At 39.8% G+C, this 22,412-nt stretch overlaps 1 protein-coding gene across 1 annotated transcript in view; it reads left to right on the forward strand.

Annotated features, from left to right (window-relative positions):
• SVEP1 (sushi, von Willebrand factor type A, EGF and pentraxin domain containing 1) overlaps positions 1-22,412 on the forward strand; it is a 110,158-nt gene that overhangs the window by 13,310 nt on the left and 74,436 nt on the right. The window contains exons 4-7 of the mRNA XM_085307889.1: positions 12,382-12,540; positions 12,771-12,950; positions 18,207-18,386; positions 21,981-22,178. Of these exons, the coding sequence (XP_085164015.1) occupies positions 12,382-12,540; positions 12,771-12,950; positions 18,207-18,386; positions 21,981-22,178 (717 nt within the window). The remainder of the gene's footprint in view (positions 1-12,381; positions 12,541-12,770; positions 12,951-18,206; positions 18,387-21,980; positions 22,179-22,412) is intronic.

The following is a 22,412-nucleotide window of genomic DNA, read 5'->3' on the forward strand; positions in this document are numbered from 1 at the left end:
GGCCACAGTTAAGAATGTTCTCACCTTTTTAGTTTCCATCTCTGCAGGTATAAATGCCTGGTTGGTTTGTGGCAGAAGAGCTCAAAAAATGTATGCCCATACATTTAGACAGAAAGGTAGAGCCAAAAGTCTGACACACCTTTTATATCCAGAAATATACAAAGAGCTCCCCTGTTATTTAGAAACAAAGTTTCTACTTCTTCAAGGCAGAAAAAATATCCTTGAGGCTGAGAAGCAGCCTACATGGAGAAGTAGAGTGAAGAACATTGTCTTAATTTCGTGGACAGAGAGACTGAGCATGAGACAATTCTTGAAAAAAATCTTACTCTGCTGTTTCCCTGATCCCTTTTTGGCAGCAGCAGCAGGTTATTTCATTCTTGCTTAAAAAACTGAACTTAAGTAAGGCCTCTGGATGTCACAGGTTGCTATTTTAGCATGTTTGGTCAACACTGGCAGCGAGAAGGCGTCTTTTACAAACACATTAAGGCCCCAGCCAGGGATTCCTGTTGTAGGTAGGAACTCCTGCGTTGTAGAGGGCAGGGGGCAGGACTCGGTTCGAGGTGCCTAGTGGGGGGACGTGAAGGTGTTGTTCAGCGTTTTCATGGCACCTCTCCACGGAGAGGTGTGTTGTTAGACCAAGGACTGAGGCTGTGTCTTTGGTTTTGGTCCTGAAACACAGTCTGAAGGCCTTAAAGAGCGCTGTTGGCAGGGAACGGGACGGCGTGCTTAAAGCAGGTTTCTTCACTTTAAATCTGAGGTGACYCTTTTTGCTTCCGGTGGGCAGTGCAGCAAGAGTCAACGTCCTTCTTGAGGAAGGACTTCCTATCTGTCCTAAAAAGAAGCTAGAGAGACAAGGGAGAATGGGGGAAAGGAAATGAGRAAGAGTCACATCTCAGAAATGTTTTCTGAGCAAGCAGCAGTTAATTCTGACYGTACTGATCAAGTTGTTCTGTCAGCTCTCTTTCTTTCCATAAACGAGATTTTATTTTGATTTACATCRTTTAGATCATTTTAAAAGAATTCAGGGGGTTCTGTCAGATTCCATAAGAWTTTTGCCTGAAGAATGGAGAATGGCAGTTATGGTATTATTCACAGTAAATCATGGGTATCAGTAACGATTCCAGGAATTAAGTAGAAAGTGTAAGATCAAGATTACAGGGATATATTGAGCTCCAAACAGGAATAGCTGCTCCAGTTTCACAATAYGTGAAAAAAAATATTGGCAAAACCACCGTTTTTTATTTTCTGATTGTTGGCCTGAACCACTACATGTGCTTCAGGCCTCCTAAGTTAACCAAAAATTGTCTGACTCTCACCCTAGGCTGCTAAGTAAATAAACATGGAAATAGTAGCATATGTTCTCCATCTGCACAGTCATGCACTATCTTTACTGCTCAGAAATGTTATTTAATAGAACTGTAATCACTGTTGTTGAAAAGTATATTTAAATGATAAAAATAAAAGATGTAGAAAAGAGGCCAAATTTGGCACTTAATGCAGTAGTGACAGTTTATAGAGGGTCTGGCAGAAAGGGCTTCACTTTCCTGTTTATAATAGCTTTTACTTGCTACATTCCCCATCTGTGATTCAGCAACTGGAACTATTCTGATCTGCAAAGAAAGGAGACAGAAGTAGGGGGTCTATTTCTTTTTTGTTTTTTTTTTTTGTCTTAATCATGTGCACCAGTCACTGCTGGGAGTGAGTGGCGGAGGAGACAGCAGAAAGGGAATATATCCCATGGGAATAGTAAAACAATCCAGAACTGTGCCAGGTTCTGTTAACATTTTGACAGAGAACAAATATGCAATCTTTCCGTGAATGAGGAGRAGAAAATCTGAGGATATGGAGTCTGAGTCCTCATGGATTCCTCGTATGACTTCCTGTTCTCTTAAAAAGCAGTTGTTCCAATAGTTTGATCAGAGAGTCAGTTTTATTTTAACACTTCTACCTACAAGTGCTAAGAATTAATTGCATGCAAAAGTGTCAGTTGTCTAGTAGGTGAACACGGTGGAAAGGGATCTTGGACAACCAGGGATATTTTTGTCATTGCAGAAACATATGCTGTGGAGCTTAGTGTGCAGTGTTGTTGAATTTTAAACCTCCATCTTACATTTTAGTGAACACCTGCCTCTCTGAAATCCCAGCAGAARGTGGTCTGTTTTCTCCTTTTGACATGAGACTCTTACTCACTGCTGCTGGAAGAAGTAGTTGTGCTGAGCAAGCTGTGGTGATTTCAGGGTATCCCAAGAGTCACCAGCAGTGGACTAGGTTCTCAGTTCTGTCCTGCTTCCTCTGGGTGAAGACTTCAGGGGCTAGTTCTTGCTATCCTCTGGTTTGTGCTGAAGTTAACACAGATAAGTAAGCAGCATATTATACAGACCAGGTAGGATTTTTTTTCACGGTTTTGAAGTTTCTGAGCACTCTCACTTGGGATTTGGCCTGGGGATTATATTGGCCCATTGAGCATCTATTAACTGCTCATTAGTCTACTCTGTTACAAAGTTGATGAACTGATAGATTGGTTGGTAAAATGAAGGGTAATGGAAAAGTAATGAAGAGTATGGAGTGGYTTTGCTCCCTGTATTTGATCTATATTCTCTCTGCAAAAGCTTCTTTCTCYTGGCCTTCACTTTTCATTCCTGACCCAGAACCCTTTTCATCAGCAAAAATAAAGAGCAAAATTATTTGATACATTGTACAATGGTTAGACCAGACCTGGAAAAAAAATGGACTTTCAGTGCCTTTAAACTAGACAAAAATTAAATCCTTCAAGATAGATATTTGCTCATCTGTGCATAGCACAAATTAAACAAATGAGGTTTTTATGGACTTTGCTTTGCTTCAACCTGTTTGGATTTTTATAGTCTTGTGAGAGCAGAAGTGTAACTTCTACCTATGGCAGGGTAGTGATATCCCTTTTCAGTGCTTAGGTATTTAAATTGCAGGAAGCAATCCAGAGATCCAGGGCACTTAGAACGGGATTATTTATAGTACCATATGCTGTCACGCCAGCAAAGACTCAAGGTTTACTGAGGAATGCATATCTGTGATTATGTGAAGACTATGTCCAGAGAAGCCTGCTGTGTAATATTTCTACTCTGAGAAGAGTACTCAGAACTGCTTTTGTTTCCTCTGTTAAGTAAGAGCCTTATTGTCAGCAAAGTTTTGGACATAAAAGCCCTGCACATAAATAAATACATAATAAGTAATCTCCATTTGCACAGTAAACTTTACACAATTAACTAACTCAGTTCCCCAGCAAGACCTTTAAGCGCTCTTGGAATTCACTGTTAGCATGGTATAAGAATGTGTAACAAAAACATAGGGGCAAAAGGACATAAATCAGTATCTAAGCTCTAATGCAAATATGAACAGTGGGGTTGGCTGGACCTCAGCAGGCATGAGCAGATGTTCACAATAAATAGGTCCGGTTTTACCTTGGGAATTCTCTCCAAACGCATCGCCAAGTCTGGATTTGATGTCTATGCAAACAGCAAACCTGTAAGCACTGTTTAAAGTGCCACTGAGAATGCAACCCAAAGACCTTCATTTTAATGTATGTTAAATGACAGAATGTCATTTCTGTATGGAGTTAACCGATGAAGTTCCTCTAGCTTCGCCATTGGGCTTGGAGTTTCATCCCCTCAGTAAATCATGTTYGTGTGGCTTAGTTTACCAAGCACAGGCTTTAACATCACGGCTCCCTTGAGACTGCCTCTGTTCAGGTTATGTCACACTCCACTGACTGTTACACACCTTGCATTGCTGAATGCATGTGTAGAAACTATGGTGTTACACCAAAACATTATAGTGTTCCTGGCTGGAAATGCTTACCCCTTTAGCTGATGTAGCATTTCTAAAACCAGCTGAAACTAATGCTTCTGCTTTGAGAACAAGTGAAATGGAACTTTGTGCAAAATTACACAAGTTGCACAARTTGTCAGAACATAACATGAGGCCTGGTAGCTTGAATGAAGCATGGATAGGCTTGTTTTCAAAGATAACTTACAAGGCAATGTCTAGAACCAGGATTAATAGTCTTAAGAGGAACTGAGTTTTAACTACATGTTTGTAAAATACTTTAAAATGCTTTTMAAAGCCCTTCTTGCTCTTCTGTTGTTCAAGTGTGAATGTGCTTAAGGAACTCACCATGTTTTTAAGTATACGATAATTGTTCTAATTTTTTAAAAAAATACTAAAAACTGGGCATGAATGGATTTTCTATGTTTTCTCAGTAGTGCTACTATTACCGGGCAAGATGTTTTGCRGGCAGAAACATTGCTTTGCAGTAATCCTATCTAAATGCGCAGGCCCCAAGCCTACCCTGGGAATGCTCAGCACGCTTGTGGCTCAGTGCCAGACCTCCCTATGGAGGAACAGCCTTGTAGGAACCATAACTCTTACCAGCTGTAATAGCTCTTGGAGCTGTTATATTTTTTAGCAGGCAGATTGTTCATACTCTGTGTATGCCTAGGGGTACCAAGACGAGATGCTCATGTTGGGGACTGCTTCTCCTTTCAGGCAACTTTCCAGTCCTTTTGCCTATGAAAGAGAATCCAAGATTCTCATATTTATTGTGAGCATGTTATTTCTGCTGAAAGTTTGTTATGACTATTTGAAGTGCTCAAAGAAAAAWACCGTCTAGAGCTAGATCTTCCCAAAGCTTTAATCCAAATGCTGCAGCCCCCTGTGTAGTGGAATATCACAGTCTTGGTGTCTGTAAACTTAGCAGAAAGAATTGGGTGAACCTGTCTCCTCCTTCCTTCTCATGAATAGAAGTGGCTAAACTTCTGACTTCGTTCAGCCTACCCTCAGCAGGGAGAGGAAATATGTAAATGTAATGAAGTGATGGAGCAAAAACACATCAAATGGGAACTAAAAAGACATATAGCTTGTTAAATTGCTAATCATGTCCGTGTGAGAGGAGATTCTTAAGGAAAACTGATACAGAGCAGACAGATGAGCAGGTTCCTTACTGTCTGAAATCAATGCAGAGCRCATACTGGGGATAACAGGAAGTATTAAAGAATCAGAGAATATGCTGAGATTTAGCAGAAATCCTTCTCTGATCCCTACATTTAAAGACAAGCTCAAGGTTTTCCTTTTCAGTCTTTGTAGAAGTCACACATGTCAAGTGTTTAACCAAAACSACTTCCTTGTTTTTTTCTCATAATCCTGGCATGCTCCTGGCTCGTATTTCCCTTCTGGCACCATACATGTCACATACTGTAGAAAGGTAGATCACAGTATCTGACAAAGGTTTAGGTTTTTTCCCTTTGGCTTTCCAACAGCATTTCATGGGCGTGAAGTGCCAGTTCAGACAAACCTACCTTGAAGATTAAACAAACAACTCCCCAGATAACTTAAATGTGACAAAGAAAATCTGCAACTGCTGGAGGCAAGGCAGAGACTCATGCTAAGTCTTTGTGAAGCAGGCTTAAGTGTCTTCTTGTGCAGGTCCAGTGAGGTCTATTTCAGTTGCCAGGCTTGTGTGCTTTTCTGCTGGCAAAAGCTAAGTGTTTTTTTGGCTTGTGGACTTCAGGGGAAAAAAAAAGTCTGTTTCATGGTTTAGTTTAATAGAATAGACCTGAAAATTACAATTTCTTTGGGACATGAGTGCCCTAATGTTGCTAAATGCAATGGTTACAAAACCAGTCAAGAAGTAGCACTGTGAGATGCACAGAGAAGGCAGGAGATTGGGGAGTTTCGTGTAATCCAGGCTCCCACCTTAGCAAGTTCTTCCTTTGCAGAGGCCGMTCGCAAATGAGATGTGCAGCAGGAACAGAGCAGCTTCTGGAGGAAGAAGGGAGGACTGGGTAGTAGAACCTGCTACTGCTGTAGGACATCCCAAACCTTCCCTCTGCTGCAGCAGGATGTGGGGGAGCATCAGGCAGGCACTGGTTGTTCAGTCTGCAATGGGGACCTCCATTTCCTCCTGTGTTGGTGGAATTGCAGCCTTAGGCACCTATTCCTTTGTTTTCCACCTCAYGTTAACACCATACACGACTCCTGTAAAGCATATTTTGACAGTCCTTTGTGATTCAGAATACAACCCCTGGTTCCCATTTCTCTTCCTAATAGTGAGTGTGCCTAGGCCTGTGGCAAATCTAATCACATACGACTTTGTCATGGGGAGAGATGTAGATATCAATGTGGAAAAATCTAGCACATGGTAATGTACTTAACTTCTTTGTACTCACTTCCTCCTGAAGGCTGTGGCTTCTATTTAGTAAAATAACTAAGCTTAAYATATAGTCAGACCCATCCATGATGCCCTATTTAAAACATGAATGATGGCCAAGCAGAGCAGATCAAATAAGTACGACTACCACAGCACTTGCTTCAGATACAYGAAGGTCAGGGTGACGTCTGTTCTAATTTCCATATTTATTCTGGTGTTCCAAGGCACAAGGAGAATCTTAGATTAAGTAAAGCAGAGAAATAGCCTACACCCTCAGTCTGTAGTTCTTCTCCTCCAAAGGGATAAACATAAACAAGTTAACCTGAGGTTTTGGTTGTTTTCATCTTTTGGCCTGTAATTTGAAGTGCTTCTGGGCACGCACAAGGCTCTTCCCACAACTGCCAGTGAATGAATGAAAACATGAAACCATGTATGCCAGACCAAAGCTGCATGTAAACAAAAATCTCACGTCTGTCTGTGTTCAGTAACACAAACTGAGGAAGCAGGCAAAGAGTGGGACACAAATATCCAGTGATCATTGTTTATTGTTTTTGTGACCTATAAATTGCATCATTTTTAATAAACACCAGGACACCAAAATAAGAGTTGGATATTCAGTGTATACTCTGTCTCTGGGACAGATTCACCACTTCACTATGCTGAATGCACATCAATGTTGTCGGTGACATAAAAGTAATTACAGTAGCATAAAACCAGCTTAACTGAGTGGAAAGTTAGGCTTTGCTTCCTCCTTTAGGAAATCTGGGGACTGAGTTAATCAAGACCTTTTATGTATTTGTGATTTGCTTCAAAATATCATTTTGTTTAGGTTTTTCACATATGAGAATATGTGTGAATTGAGAATGTGTAAATGAAAATGAAAATTATAGACAACAGTCAGCACAATAGCTGAGCACAGATCACGTTCATGCAAGARAGAGCAGGATAGTGCCTAGCAGATTCCTGTCATATCCTGCAACAGATAAACCTTTAATCGGATCCTTCATTAGCATCAAGTGTGGAAGGAAAAGCTCATGCCAGAGATTACTTACAAATGTAGTTAGTGAGAGAAATTATGCATTGAAAAAAATACAAAATCCCTCAAATTAATCTTTAAAATACATGGAGTTTGAGTCTCCTCTCTCTTACATTGGGATAAGTCAAGAATAATTCCATTTCAGTGACTGACTTACACTAGTGTAATTGGAGAAGAAATTAAGCTTGTCTGCTCTCCCAGGAGTTTAGAAGATTTATGTTTTTAAGGAAGAATAATTTATCCTTAAAATTTGTACTCATACATTTAGAGGAATAATTTTGACCCCATGTTACAGAGTAAAGATCTTTGATACCTGATCTCTACCTATTTAAATCCAGACTGGAGTTTATATGCTACCCTATGTGTTCAGTATCAGTTGGCTTAAGTTTGATGCTGATTTTATTATTCACCRTTTTAAATAAGGCAAACTGCATAAAACATGTTTAATGTTCAGTGAAATCTCTGAAACATACCTTGTTTTATGTTGTCRCTTTTACAACATTAAATTCTTATTGATTAGATTAGAATATTAAGTCAGTCATTATTGTAGGCAGGAAGAGCAGAAGAATTCTTACTGAATTGTAAAGCCTGTCTTTTGATTTTTTGCAGACCTTCTTAACTATTTGTGTCTGTTTTTCAGCCTCACGCCATGTCTTAACATATATTTATATTGTCGTGTRTATGCCTTGACTGAAACGTTTTTATGCGTGCCCTATGGGTTTTTGTTTCTAGCAAACCTGCATCACATATACTTCCTACTGATTTCTGTCCTACACACAACTTTGATTTTTTGTTTGAAAAAGAAAACTGTGTTCCACTGATAGGCTAAGTCAACAACCYCTACCGTACTCACACACATAAGTGATGTTATATTTTCTTAATATTTTCAACTAACTATAAACCCTAGGAGAGCATAACTGAGAAAGATAATGAAGGAGGCATGCTGAAATATATTATTTCATTCCCATTTCTCATGTGAAGGCTATTGCAGTGTCACTACCATAGACAGGAGAATCTGAACATGGATCACTGGAGAATACCCACCATTTTGTGAGGCAGGTTGTTGTTGATCACAACTACAGTGTGAGCCATCCTTGCATGCCTTAGAAGTTTAGGGCCTTTGCTCATCTGAGTTAGCATGATAACCTCTACTTCCAAATATCCTTTTGCTCTTGTAACAAGGAGGTAACCTTTGGCATAACTCTGTATTCATTATTCTTGTCTCAGGAGGGATATTACATTAAACAAAAAGTATTTTCTTGCTCGTCCCCATGCTTCCAGGGACATAACAATGCAGTTGCCATATTGGTGATAGTTAATTCTTTTTCCTAAAAAGATCATATATGCAGATGTGTATATTTCACATGAGYGCCCTCTCCCTTTCTTTAAAGGCTGATACTGCTGAAATTGTTGCCCCATTTCTAAAATTTGTGGAGTTTTTGTCATTCTTGACAGTGCTGGCTTGGTGCTTATTTACATTGGGGTTCATTCATACACCCTTTTGAGCCCTTTTCCACCATCAGAGTGCTGGGAAGGAKAATCATGCCTTGAAAAAATGCTTACATTGTTGTTACAAATTAGAACTGAAGAAGATGACCTTGCCCTGCTGTCATTATTGCAGGCATAGAGGGCAAGTTGTGCTAGAACATTATGAAGATTTGGCACTGCCCGATTTGCAGAAGATACCTCAGACAGAGAGACCTGTATGATCAGTCAAGCATGGGGCCACTCTCCAGATGCAATTCCCCCACAAGCTGRCTCTCCTGCCTCTGATGTGTCCTTGTGGGTAGACTTGGGCCATGCTCTAGCGCTGGCTGGAGCAGGGGAGAACAGGTCTGCAGACTAGGTGGATCAGGTACTGACTGGGCCAAGAGTGTCCACATCAGACAGCCTGAATTTAGCTCTTATGCAGCATATTGTGGACAGTTTTAACCTAAACTGTGGCCAGACTAACCACTGTGACTGTGATGAAAATGCAGAGGTCAGTGTGCTTATGCCTTCTTAAGCAGTCTCGAAGCCTCACAGGACAGACTATGTGACCTTAGACACTCTGCAAGCAAGCTTTGTCTTGTRGAAAAGTTGAGTAGAGCTCATGTGGGGGCTGGTAGCTGAGTAAGTCCAGGGAAAGTTTGTGAGCAGTGAGCAGTTCAGATGCTGAGGCTTGGAGAAAATTCTGTATAAATAGTCAACTTTTTAAAAAGGTAGTGACAAGCACTTCAAGTATACAAAAATTTGARGACATTTGGGGAAACTAGTCTTCAGGGATGAGGTATGTTAGTAACCGTTTTAACACTGTTAYTGGGGYAGAGGGGTAGTGTAGTGGTTATCATCACATCTGCTTTACACACTGAAGGTCCTGGATTCAAGTCCCAGTGGAAYCAGCASCAGGAAATCTTTGGGAGGTTGGACTACGTGATCTGCAGAGGTCCCTTCCAACCTTACTGATTCTGTGATTTACCTCCTTCTGATTCAGTGGAAAGAATTAATTGTAAATACTTATCAGAAAGAACAGTCTTCCTCCAGGGCAGACTGATAGAAAGCCATAAGCAAATACTTGAGTTTGTTTCTAGAAACACCCAGGTTATAGAACAGGTGACCATTTTTATCCCATAGTTCTCAAAATAGTGTTAAAATAGCTATTGCTTCATCTAAAGTGGTGTTTCCATGACAGAAAGAAGTTAGACTGGGTTTTTGCTTTGTTTTCTTTTAATTAAATACTTTTTTTAGATACCATATTGTTTTATACACCAGACACAGAACACAAAGGACTGATTTCTCTATTACATGTAGGGTGTCTTTGTCACACAACGGAACTAAGATCCCCTGCAAGGCTGACTTTTCTCACTCTTTCCTGTGTCCTTTTGGATGCATGTGATCACTTCCTGCTGGATGTAGATTAGTTTTAACACAGATGTTGCAGAGACTTCCACAAAGTGCCAGAAGGAAACACTTCAGAAACAGGGTAACACCAGGGATATTTTAGCTTTTCTGGAGGTGATCATCTGAAGAATGAGGGAATGTTTCAGGGACACTTAACGTCTTCCAGAGGAGGAAAGATCTAGTAATAATCTGAATAGAATGTCTTCGAGGGGAAGAGCGGGTGAACCRTAGAAGAGGGTCTTCTTGCAAACACTTTTTCAAAATCCCAAAATAAGAATGAAAAATCCCCAGCTTTTCTGTCCGTTTACCCGTGAAATGCTTTGACTTGTAGTTATATCTTTTATTACTTAGGCATTTTGATTGTCTTTTTTAAAGGTACTTTAAATGCAGATATGTGAAATGTACAGCACCCCAAATTGCCTCTTAGTTGCTTGTTTCTTTGATTGCTTTGTTCAAAACAAAAATGCAAATTTTCCTGAAAATAGAATAAAAATATTATATCTGGAAACTATTGAAAAGGCAGTGCTTTCTTGAAAAGAAAAATTGTCAACTGTTCACATAGATTCATTTTTAAGGTGTAATGCACAAAATTTGACTTACAAAATTCAAGTCTTCTTTGACAGATGGGGTGAAGAAAGGGTGGGATTTTTGGTTTGGGGTTTTTTTGTTGTTGCCAAGAAAGCAGAAATCTGTTTTTCATTAATAAGAAAGACATGTGTCAGAGTGCTTTAACAGCTAGCTCATCAGACAAGAAGAATTGGTCCAAAGAAAAGACTGATATTGCCAGAGTCCCTGAACTCCAGGAATTATGACTCTAGCACTGCAGTAAGAGAGATTTGCTCCTAGAAAGAGAGCACATCTTCTTGCTTAAGGAAAAAGACACTGGAGGGCATTTGTGGTAGACTCAATCACCTTAGAGGTACAGAGTCAAACTCTCTGTCCTGTGCAGTTTTTTATAACATGCAAAGCTGCATCAAATGGTACAAAGTGACTGTATGGAGGAGAGGAGAGGAGAGGCTGCATAACAGTCTGCAAGAGAAGTTTTGGGCTTTGAGGAAGTTTGCAAACAACTAAATTAATGAAATGAGAGATTCCTTTTCCAACCTAGCTGAAGGTCTTAAGCTTGAAGTTACATTTTCCCTATGCTCCCTCTGTAAAAGAGAGGCAAAGAGGAGAGGCAGTAGTTTCAAAGGCACACCCTGGATTTGTTCTGGTTTTCTCAGCTCCACAATTTCTCCAATCCCTCTCTCTCTCTGTCTCTCATGGCAGCAAGAGCTTGTCTGGCTTGGTCTGAACCTGACCATTCCTGAAATTGCCAAATTTATTTTTATCTACATTGTCTTGATCTGGGTCAAGGCCTGTCTCTTGTTAGCTATAAATAAGTAAATTAGGAATTTCAATTAGAAATGACCTGTGAAATTTGGTCAAGTTCCATCAAGAAGTCTGGTAGAACAAAGAACTGAATAATGGAATCTCCAGTCCCTGACCAAGGCTATAATCACTGGAGGATTTTTCATCTCTTATTAGTGCTGTTACTCATCCCTTCTTGCTTACATGTTTCCCTGCCTCTGGAAACATATGTTAAATCTCTTTAAGCCTTGTGCATGCACATACACAGAGTTAAAATATTAAATGGGATCTAAATGCACAAGCTTCTGGGAGCAATTGTTTTGATTAATTGTTTTATTGCTTGTGGTTTATGCATTATAGAAAGCGTAGTGTGTAAATCATAATATGTAGATCAAATGCAGTGGGTTTTACTAGCTGGTTTTACTAAGAATTTGTATACATTAAGCTTGGATGTAATTTTGAATAGTTGTGTTTTATCTGAACTACTTTTATACTCTTAGCTCAAAATCTAGAATATTTTCATGAAATCATTGTAGGTTGTATCAATGAAAATATGGTGTGGTGGCTTTTCTGGAAAAAAATAAACCTTGGACTTAATCCCAAATACCCAGAAGTCACTGGAGAGACCTTCACTAAGTTTAGGGGGCTTTAGCTCCAGTCTCTAAAAACTCTACAAGCACCTTGAGCAGAGAATGTTCCTGCCTCAAAAGGCGTCAGCTATTTGAGGAAGAAAAACAAGAATGTAAAAAAAGTAAAGCAACACACATGAAAAGTGTTGCTAGCTGTGAAATATGAATATCTTGACTTCTTCAACTCTTGGAAGATGAAGCTTGTTAAAAAAGAAATCCTATTTTTAATCAGAAAAGGAAATCGGTAGTGCAATCTATTTTTAGAAGAAATGTAATCTTCTTTCTTGTTTTCTTTTACTCAACAGCTTGTCCACCAGGAACATACAAGCCTGAAGGTTCACCCGGTGGTGTTAGCACTTGCATCTCATGTCCCAATGAAAATCATACTTCTCCACCAGGAAGTACCTCCATTGAGGATTGTACATGCCAGGAGGGATATCGTGCTGTAGGGCAAACCTGTGAAGGTAAGTTTTTCTATCCAGGAGCAGAAAAGTCCTGAAATGCATTGTACAGTGCTTGGACAATTATTTGGTTTTGCACTGGAGATATCAAGCTGCATGCAAGATTCTCAGTGTCTTTCCAAAACAACAAAAGTACCAAGATGCAAGCTGAGTTAGAAATGAAAATTGCTTGCCTTAAGTAGCCTAGTGCACTCCAACTGACATCATAACTCTGTTGTTTTTTAATTATTTAGTTGTTCACTGCCCTGAACTGAAGCCCCCTGAAAATGGCTACTTTGTCCAGAATGTCTGCAACAATTACTTTAATGCTGCCTGTGGAATCCGATGTAAAGCAGGATTTGATCTCGTGGGAAGCAGCATCCGGCTTTGTCAACCAAATGGCCAATGGTCTGGTTCAGAGGCTACGTGCAGAGGTATGAGTGTTGTGTGTTTGAAGAAGTAATTTTCAGTTGGGTTAGTTCTTCACAATGGATTACTTTGCTCATTAGCTACTTGTGCATGCAGATTTGACCCTGTTAGCCCCAAAAGGAAAGAAGGTTCCAAAGCTAAAATTCCACCATAATCATTCTGTTTTCCTCCTTCCTTTTTTTTAGGAAAGAGGAAACATGTAAAATAGAAAACGTAGAGCAATATTTACTAGAGGTCACTCTTTTGCAAGYGAGTCTACACTGCCCTTTCTTACGCCTCTCTCCACATAATTTCTATGAGGTTTGTATCTRCATTATCGTAGAATCATAGAATCAGTAAGGTTGGAAGGGAGATCGTCTAGTCCAACCTCCCTGCTCAGCAGGGTCACCTAGAGCATGCCAGACAGAGTTGCATCCAGGCAGGCCTTGAAGATCTCCAGAGAAGGAGACTCCACAACCTCTCTGGGCAACCTGTGCCAGTGCTCCGTCACTCTCACAGGGAAGAAATTCCCCCTCACGGTCAGGCAGAACTTCCTGGGCTTCAATTTCTGCCCATTGCCTCTTGTCCACAGAGTCAAATATATAGCAAGACCTTGTAGTGTGGATGTTTTAGAGTATCCATCAGGCTCTTGGCATAAATATGTACTGGGATTTGGCAACATTAAGCGTGAAAGAATTCCATCCTACTTTTTACCTTTCCGGGGTTTGTTATGCAAAATTAAAGTAGGAAAGTTTGGGTATTGAGCATTGGCCTCAGAGGATTTTTGCTGGGGAGCAACTAGCAGCATCCTAGCAATTTTCTGTAAGGGARTGTCTGCTGGAAAAGAAATAAACCGAAGGGATGAAAGGAGGAAGACAAGGGAAAGAGCATCCTGAAAAGCTTTCTTTTCTTTCTGGAGCTCTTACAAGTACATAGGAACATTATTTTGCCTTTCTAACTCTTGCTTTTGCCTTGGATTGGATTCCTGATGGTTTAGAGAGGGATCCTCATCTCTAGCCTGTTCTGCTTGTTGTATCTTCAAAAAAGGGCCTGAAAAAATGAACAGCAGCTCTTCCGCTCCTCAGCCACAGATTGTAGTTCAGCCTGTTTAACTCAAGTTGCATATGCTGCTCTGGAAAGCTAGYAGATAAGAAGCCATCAGCTCCTGCTGCAAATCTTGCCCGGGCCATGATTTCAGAGAAACAGGCAGGATACCCTTGAGATATTAGCATATTGTGCCATTACAGCAAACACTGTAAGTTAAAGCCCATAGAAAAAAAAAAAAAAAAAAAAAAGGAAATCATGATGTGAACAATGAGATCTGAGCTAGAGATCTGTTCCTGAAGGCTTTCTTCCTTGTGTAGCAGCAGCAGTATTCTTGTGTTCACCCTTTGCTTGCATTTCAAGTCTCTGTTTCAGATAAATCATGGAGAACTTATTCTTCCTTTTTATTTTCTATTCCCCCTGAAAGAGGCAGGAAGGGGAAGTCTGCAATAAAAAATAAATTGCTGGACAGTTGCTTAAGGGAGAAAGAAGCTAGATTTAGACAGGTTCAGAAGACAAAACATAGTCTAAAAGTGTATACTACTTCAAGTAGACTGGGATACTGGGAGAAAACATATGTCTGTCAAAGCTTCTCTTACAAAATAGCCTCCAGCACAAGAAGTCTGGAGAAAGCTGCAGTCAAACACAAAGAAAGGGTCCTTCACCTTCCTTCCCTGTAGAAAGAAGTGGAAGATTCTAGTACTTGGAAGACTTTTTGAAAATTCTTCAGCCTGCTGGGTTTTGGTGCTTGGAAAAGCGTCATGATCTTGCTTAAACAGGGAATTTATCTGGAAAGTGGAAGAAAATAAAATTCTGCCTTTGAGGTATTATCTTGGTGTAGTGTTAATTTCCTTTGAAGCACTGAGAGGATATCTTTTTATTTTTCTTCTGCCACTCTTCATCATRTTGAAGTCTTCCAATTAAAAAATAATTATTATTAAAAAATCCTACCTTTGCATGTGCTGCATCTGCTATTCTGTATTCATCCCTGTAGACTATGAAAGGGAGCAAGATCAAAGGCACAGTTTATAGCTGTCTTGTTAATCCCAGGAGTATTTTGTCACATAAATTAGGAAGGGAAAGTGGAAGGATTTTAATCCCTCCATGCTGCTTTGGATTTTGACATTAAACACTCCTCAATTGCTCTGATAGCTGAAATCTGCAATGTTGTTGGAAAATGATTACTGCAGTCATCTCTTGCAATCAACTGTGATCCATGTAAAAAGCCCTACAAATTGTGTACTTAATCCAGAAAAACGTACTAGGAGAAAACTCAAGAGTTGGCAGAACATACTGTTGTTGTTCTGATTTTTTTTAACTGACTTTGTGGAAATGTTTCTTGGTCATGGAAAATGCCAAACTGACAAGAGGATGATTCTGTGTCTAGGGCATGAGACCATGACCAAGATAACATGGGCTCAGTTCCAGATTTCTGCCAGAGCTGTAYTGCAGGGAACTAGCATAAATTCTTAGACTCATCTTTAAAATGCGGGTGGTGGCATTGCCTGATTTCCTGGGCTATGATGGTAGCTCCTTTAACTCCTGGGTTAATGATRGCTCAGGCATTTTGTGCACTTTATCTTTGCATTTGGTACACCCAGCCCTGCTTCCAGTTTCACAAGGAGTTTTGGCTGTACAGAGAATATGGGACTAGGAGGATCAAGCTATGCAGCTTTCTTTGAGTAAGCCTGGTGGAAAGACAGAAAAGGGGGAGACAAAAATGAAAAAAAATCAGATCTAAATCAAGTTTTGGGTGGGCATTTTGTCCAGATCTGTTTTATCCCAAAACACAGTATCCATGATGGCTGAAAGAAATAGTATGTGTCCATTTTAGCCACCAAAGATTTCTAAAAGAGTTCAGGAGATAGATCTTGCATGCTCTGGAGTCTCTGTTGCCCAAGCAGACCCTTACAGGCAATAGATTCAAGAAGGAAACCAAGAAGGAAAACAGAGCATTCTTCCCCTCTTGCATAAAACACTGACATTTTCCACTTCTTGGCCTAGCGATACAGCATGAATAGTAATATGTTACGGCCATATACTGGAGTCTGAAACACTGAGAAGGCAGGAGCACTACACGCTCTCCAGAAGAGAGGCCCTCTGCCATCTCTAAAGGCACATAACAGAGCTCTTAATTCCACAATCATGCTCATAGAATTTGGTGGTTTGTCAAAGYTGTTTGCTCCTTTTACCACAGATTTGGTGTTAAAGGCCTCCACAGAAATCATTAGAGAGAAAGCCTATTCTCTTCTACACAAAATATGTGTGATTCAGCTGTAAAATATCTGTTTTGTTCACTGGATCACAGTTAAAGTACAATGGACTAGAAAGTTGCTTTTATTCTCAAAATGCCACTGACAAAATGGAAGTTTCAGTATGTTTGTTGCACTTCTAAATGCACTTTCTAGAGTATGCCTAAGTATAAGCCTGCATGAGTGGAACAATATTCTGCAATTGTGAACAAGAAACATCTGTAATACAAAAACATATCATGTGCATCTGAGTTGTTTTCTCTTTCCTTTCCTATCCAATATACCTAGGTTTTGCTGTAAGTCTTTTTTCTTTCCACCTAGGTGCCTTTATAACTATTTCCAAAAAAATGACTAGTTATTTGATAAGGTTCTTTGAAACTTTTAGGGGCTTGCAGTTATCACCATTTGTTCAACTCAGCTTCATTTGAAGGAGAGTTCAGGGTATCTGCACATGTATTAATTTGAGAGTCTCAAATCTCATCAGTATGCACAGTAAACAACTACAGGAAAGAAGAGAAAAAGTTGCCAAATTGGCTTGCTGTGGAGCTCATTTGGAAAGAAGCTAGTGGTTCATCTCCTACCCARTGGCAGGGAGGGTGGGTTGGTTGGTGAAATCAACTTTCTAAATCACACTAGAGAAGTCATCCAGATCTCTGAAGTCATACATCATTAGAGCTTGGCCCCTGCCTGCAAGGTCAGTAGAAGCTATGGATAACAATCTCCAGAGACAGCAGTGTAGGGAACTGCAATCTTCCTGATTTTATTTTTGTGTGGTCACACTGTTTGTCCTTGTATGTCTGTCTCCTCCTAATAACTTTTGAAGATATTGAACACTATCAGCGAGCTTTAATTGAGAAAATGCATCTACACATTTGGTCTTGCTGTCATGCATACAGTATCTCGCTAGTCAGTAGATGGGTACAGCTTAGCTATTTGACACAGATGGATCCAAAGGCTGGAACCGTATATTTAGCTCAGAGTCTAGTTGAGAGGATAGCGAGGGGACAAATGCTGGAACTGAGGGTACTGCCTGAAGAAGAAGAGGGCTGGAGGTAATGCAAAAGAAAAAGGCCAAGATACACATGCCAGAGGAGGTTAAGGTTATGACACTGCAACAAAAAACATAAATCTAGGCTTATTAGTGCCTTTTGTTTGTTTGTTTTCGGTATCATTCAGCTGTTTGGGGACCAGTCTTAACTATAATATAGAATGTAGAGTTATGATAAGTCACAGCATCAGGATTCAGTAAACGAAACAGGTGGACAATCCAAAGATCACACAGGCATGCCGCACTTTTTTTTCCCAGCACATACTCCTTCACATCATGTTGCTTGCAGTGTTTGTGAGACCCAGCAGGAGAGAGGCTTCTGTGCTCAGCAGCAGCTGGGACTGCACGTGCCAGAAGCCCCACACCTGAAGGGGTCTGTTTTGCCTCAGCAGCAACCTAAGCTCTTCCTTTTCTTCCCGTATGGTCCTGTTGTGTATGACTGTCTTATGTTCTTCCTTCTTTCTCTCTCTCTCTCTCCCAGACACTGATGAATGTCCTGTGTTCTGCTGTGTATAGTCCCGCACCTGCCTGTGCCAGGAGTACTTGAAAAATGCTCCCAAGCACTGGCACACAGTTGTCTGCTCTATTCACCTGGCAAGCTTTGGGCTCATGCCAACTTGCCAGTTAGTGGTCTCCCAAAAATTTCCCAGGCATAGCTGAGGAGTTAGAAACCCAAACTTGTACTGGAACTTAGATGAGTTGAAAACTGTGTGCGTAACGTCATACATGCTTCGTAGGGCAGTGTTTCAGGAAAAAATAAGGCATCAGCCCTTTGAAAAAAATAGCTAGGCAGCCAAAACCCCTCTCAAATATACATAATCTAGCAGAACTAGTGTACAGGCTCATCCCTGCCTCACTCCTGAAAGTCTGGGCAAACGTCTGTTACTCCCTGGGTTTTCAGGGCTGCAGAATGAACAGGTTTTTTTTCCCATTTGCAGTTCGAACATGTCCCAAACTTCGGGCTCCTGAAAATGGACACATTAATTGTTCAACATCTGATATCTCCTATAAGACAGTGTGTTCCATGGCCTGCAATGAGGGCTATGAACTAGAAGGAAACACCAAGCTGACCTGCCAGGGAAACTCACAGTGGGATTCAAAGGAGCCAAAGTGTGTGGGTAGGTATCTAATCACATATTCATGTCTGAGTGTGGCCTTTACTGGCACGCTGTAATGTGTCAGTAGATGACTTTGACTATTTGCACTATTTCACTCCAGGATTAAAAAGGAGGACTTTACATGAGGCAAGACTAAATTTCTAACTGCGTATGTGTGCTTTAATGATGAAAATAATTCCCAAGTATTAATGTATCAGGATAGTTCATTAAGAGATCCTAATCTTTCTTCTGTTGAAGTCTGCGAAAAAAACTTTAATTAACTTCAAAAGGAAAGGGACCCTGAAATCCCACTGGAAGATTATAATTGGAAGATTTACTGTAATATCAGTCAAATTCATCTGTCCTAGCTTAACATTTTGATTATTAAAATCCAGCTTCATTCTGTATCAAAAGACTTCTTCATACCCTGCAGTATTGCTTCCATTCCTAGATTACCCACGGCAATGTCTTACTTTTGCTGAGTCTGAAAATCTAGTACAAAAGTTAGCTTTGGTTGTCCCAGGGGGAAAATATGTTTTGGAGAAATCTATGCTAATTCTTGTCATAACTGCTGTCCAGAACAAGCTTGTCTAAACTTCTGTCATTATGGATGTGTGGAGTTTCATTCATGGAAGGATATAAAYTAAAAGAGTCTCTGTTAGCATGCCCCCGCCCCCCCAAATATCCTTTGTACTCATTTTCATAATGTTTATTATTGTCATGGAGATACTTCCCCATTTATTTCTAGACTTATGAATTTCTCCTATTTATTTCTAGATTGAACAGTTTCTAACTATTATTTATCATCTGCTAGATGGAAGAACGCAGAAATCATTTCCACATTTAGGTATCTGTAACTGATGATTTATTCAATTCTCATCCTTCTTTTAGAAAAACGAAGTAGGTTTGGGTTTGGTCTCCCACTTTGAGACAGATATTTTGGATGTCTGGGTACTCCCTGAGTTTGGGGGGTTTTTTGAACTCTTTGAAGTTTGAATGGACATCAGTGTAAGGTTTACCATTTTTAAAAGTTACCTCACTGACACTGTACTACGACTATCTATAACTGTAGCTGGCACTGTATCATAACATAGTCTGGATTGTTTACATATACTCCTTTGAGGTTGGTTGTTATATGCATCATTTTTACGGAGAGAATGGAAGTTCATTCAAGTTTTCCTATTATATGTATTTTTAATTTAGATATTTTTTCCATGGAAGATGGTTTTTACAATGAGTTACTTTTGAATAGATTACGCTATGTTATAGGCTGTGCTTAAGAACAATGTAATTTGCAGAAAAGAGAGGCTTTGTCATTTATCGAAGTTGGAAAAAAAATCCACAATTATATTATTTTGTTTCTTTGCCCATTTTATTTTACTAGGGAAGTTTAATATCCAGAACTTTTAAATTATGGAATTTTGTAAAATATTTTTCTCCTTGCTTTGTTCAAGGATTAGTGAAGAAAGGTAAGAATGCAGATGGCATCAAGGATATTGATGCCATCTAGTGTTGGAAGAAATAATGTTCCACACTTCCAATTGTGATTGACCAGATATTTTCCCTGAACTTCTGTGATTATTGAAGGGTTGAGTGAAAGAAGCATGATTGACTTGGCCATCTTTTCTTCAATTTACAGTCAAATTCATCTTAATATTGATGAATTATTATATACTGCTATAGTTCATCACAAGCAGCTGCAGACAAAAGTGGATTCCTGTCTCTCCCGGGAAGTATTTATTCTGCTATCTCTACTAATTCCCTATCTATAGGACTAATATCATGGATAATGTTCTATTCCTCATGAAATCTAGATTTTCTGAGTCAACTTCATCAACTTSTGTAATAACAACAGATTAAACAACCAAACAGCACTGCTACAACTTATTTCTGGTAAAGATCTGTCCCACTGAGAAGAGATGCTCTAGGCCTGGAACTGCCAAAGGTTACCCTGAATGTTTGTTGGATGATTCAGGATTGCGCTGTAGTAGGATTTTGCTGGCCTAGTCAGAAGCATCCCAGCCAGGAGGACAGTTACCATTTCTCCACAACTGCAGTTTTCTCTCTCTCTTTTTTTTTAATGCTTTTTATCCTTTCACATCCATTCCCCTAACTGTTCCCTATCCGACTGATACACATTTGAGCACTTTTAGTGTTTCTTTCAGAATATTCTTTCAACTATTCTCTGATCTTTTTGCCATTTGTCAGTTTCATTCCTGTGGTGAACAACAAGTTAGTTTTTTTTTCTAATTGATTATTTTTACATTTCATAGCTAATATTGTTTCTGCCTGATTTGAACAAATGTGTTAACACTTATGGTCTTTTCAGCCTAGTGAAATGAATTGCAGTTATTAACTGTTTAGCCTGTAAACATATTTTTGGTATGGAGAGTTTAAAGACTCTTCGAATTTTGTTTCAGGTGGAAGAGCCAGCTTTCAATGACTTGCTGCGTATTTTGGGAGAGGAGAGGAAAGAGATAGGAAGTGTTCTGAATGTGGGTGACTTCTGTGTCATTAAACCATTGCTAGGGAATGAACAGAGGTCCGCCCTCTGTAGCGGGACCCAGTTGCTCTTTGCGTGTCCCTTGTGTTAAGATCTGTGCATTTTCTCCACTGACTGGCTGAGTTCTTCTCATTTGTTATAAAAGGTGGAGCATTTTTCTTCCATGTTTGCTTATTACCTATTGTAAGGTGCATTACTGGGAGTCTGGTAACTGCACTCAGTGCACCTTCTGCCTTGCTTGTTAATGTTCCCATGTTTGCAGTAAAAATAACGTTCCTTGCTTTGCATGGTAAAAACTGCAGTTCAAAAATATAACAACGTTTTTGTGAAAACTGAGTCCATTTCTCTACTTTATATTTTTTGGAAGTTTACACTTTGGTGTAAATATTCTTCAGAATTTTAACAAATCATAATAGTGAAATATTTTAAAACTTTTATCTTAATCTTGTAAGCAACTACTAGCCATTCTAGGTCTGCAGGGAAAGTCCTACTTCTCTGCTGCATTTTGTAGTTCCCTTGAGTCTGTGCATGTGGTTTTGAATATAGTCACGGCCAAACCTAATTTCGTCCAATCTGAAGTGGAGTAGGCAAGTTCAGATGCCATTTCCTTMATCTCAGGTGATCCCCTGACAGGGTGCCCTTGTTCTTTTCTCATTATTAGTTCATGAGATAGTAAAAAAGCTGTAGAAGGCAACAAATTCAAGATTATTACTGTATAAGAGTATGATCTCCTGCTACGAAGATCTGGTTTCCACAGAAGGCAAGAGGATGCAGCTGCAAAGCAATCATAAAAGGTGAAGTTATGGAAGAAAGAAAAAGAGCTGGCGTAGAGTATAGTGAAGTCRCATCAAAAAACGAGTGCTTCTGTCCCATTGAAAAGCATAAGCAAGAAAATAAAAGACCTGGTATATTAGGTACTGTTTACTTTAATCAGCATGGAAGTAAAACGCATTAGCAGAGTTTCTAGTGTTTTGAAGCATTCACAGAGCGTGCAGATGCCTTAAAAAGTGTGCATATTCCCTCTGTGACTTCTCTCTGACTTTATTTGCAGATTGATTTAAACATACACTTTTATGCATGTCAGATGATAACACTGTACTGGTCTCTTGTAGAAGTGCGTTGCCCCATCTTCCAGAAACCTGCAGGCGTAGCAGTGCTCCCTCCTGGCTGTGGGCTGGAGCCAGCTGTTTCTGGGACTGTGTGCCAGTTGAGCTGTCCCCAGGGATTCATCTTGTCTGGAGCTAAAGAAGAACTAAGGTGCATTTCATTTGGGAGATGGAGTGCAAACATCCAGGAGGCTCTATGTAAAGGTAGAGACCGGCAGAAAATCATTTTTATGTACGCATATGTGCAGGATAGAAGGGAAGCACATAACAAAGGGCAGAATGAGCGTGGATTTGAACTGGGGAAAGCTCTATATAAGTCTATTAAAAATGTTGTTTGTGCCATTGTAGCTTGGTTTTCGTGTTACTTGTAGTTTGTAATAAATATATGGAGCTCAAAGGGTTGCTTGAGAGCAGTTTTACAGTGTTCATCATGAGCTT

The sequence above is a fragment of the Rhea americana genome, unplaced genomic scaffold (assembly GCF_003343005.1).
Source record: "Rhea americana isolate MKP2758 unplaced genomic scaffold, rheAme1 scaffold_267, whole genome shotgun sequence".
Taxonomy (NCBI): domain Eukaryota; kingdom Metazoa; phylum Chordata; class Aves; order Rheiformes; family Rheidae; genus Rhea; species Rhea americana.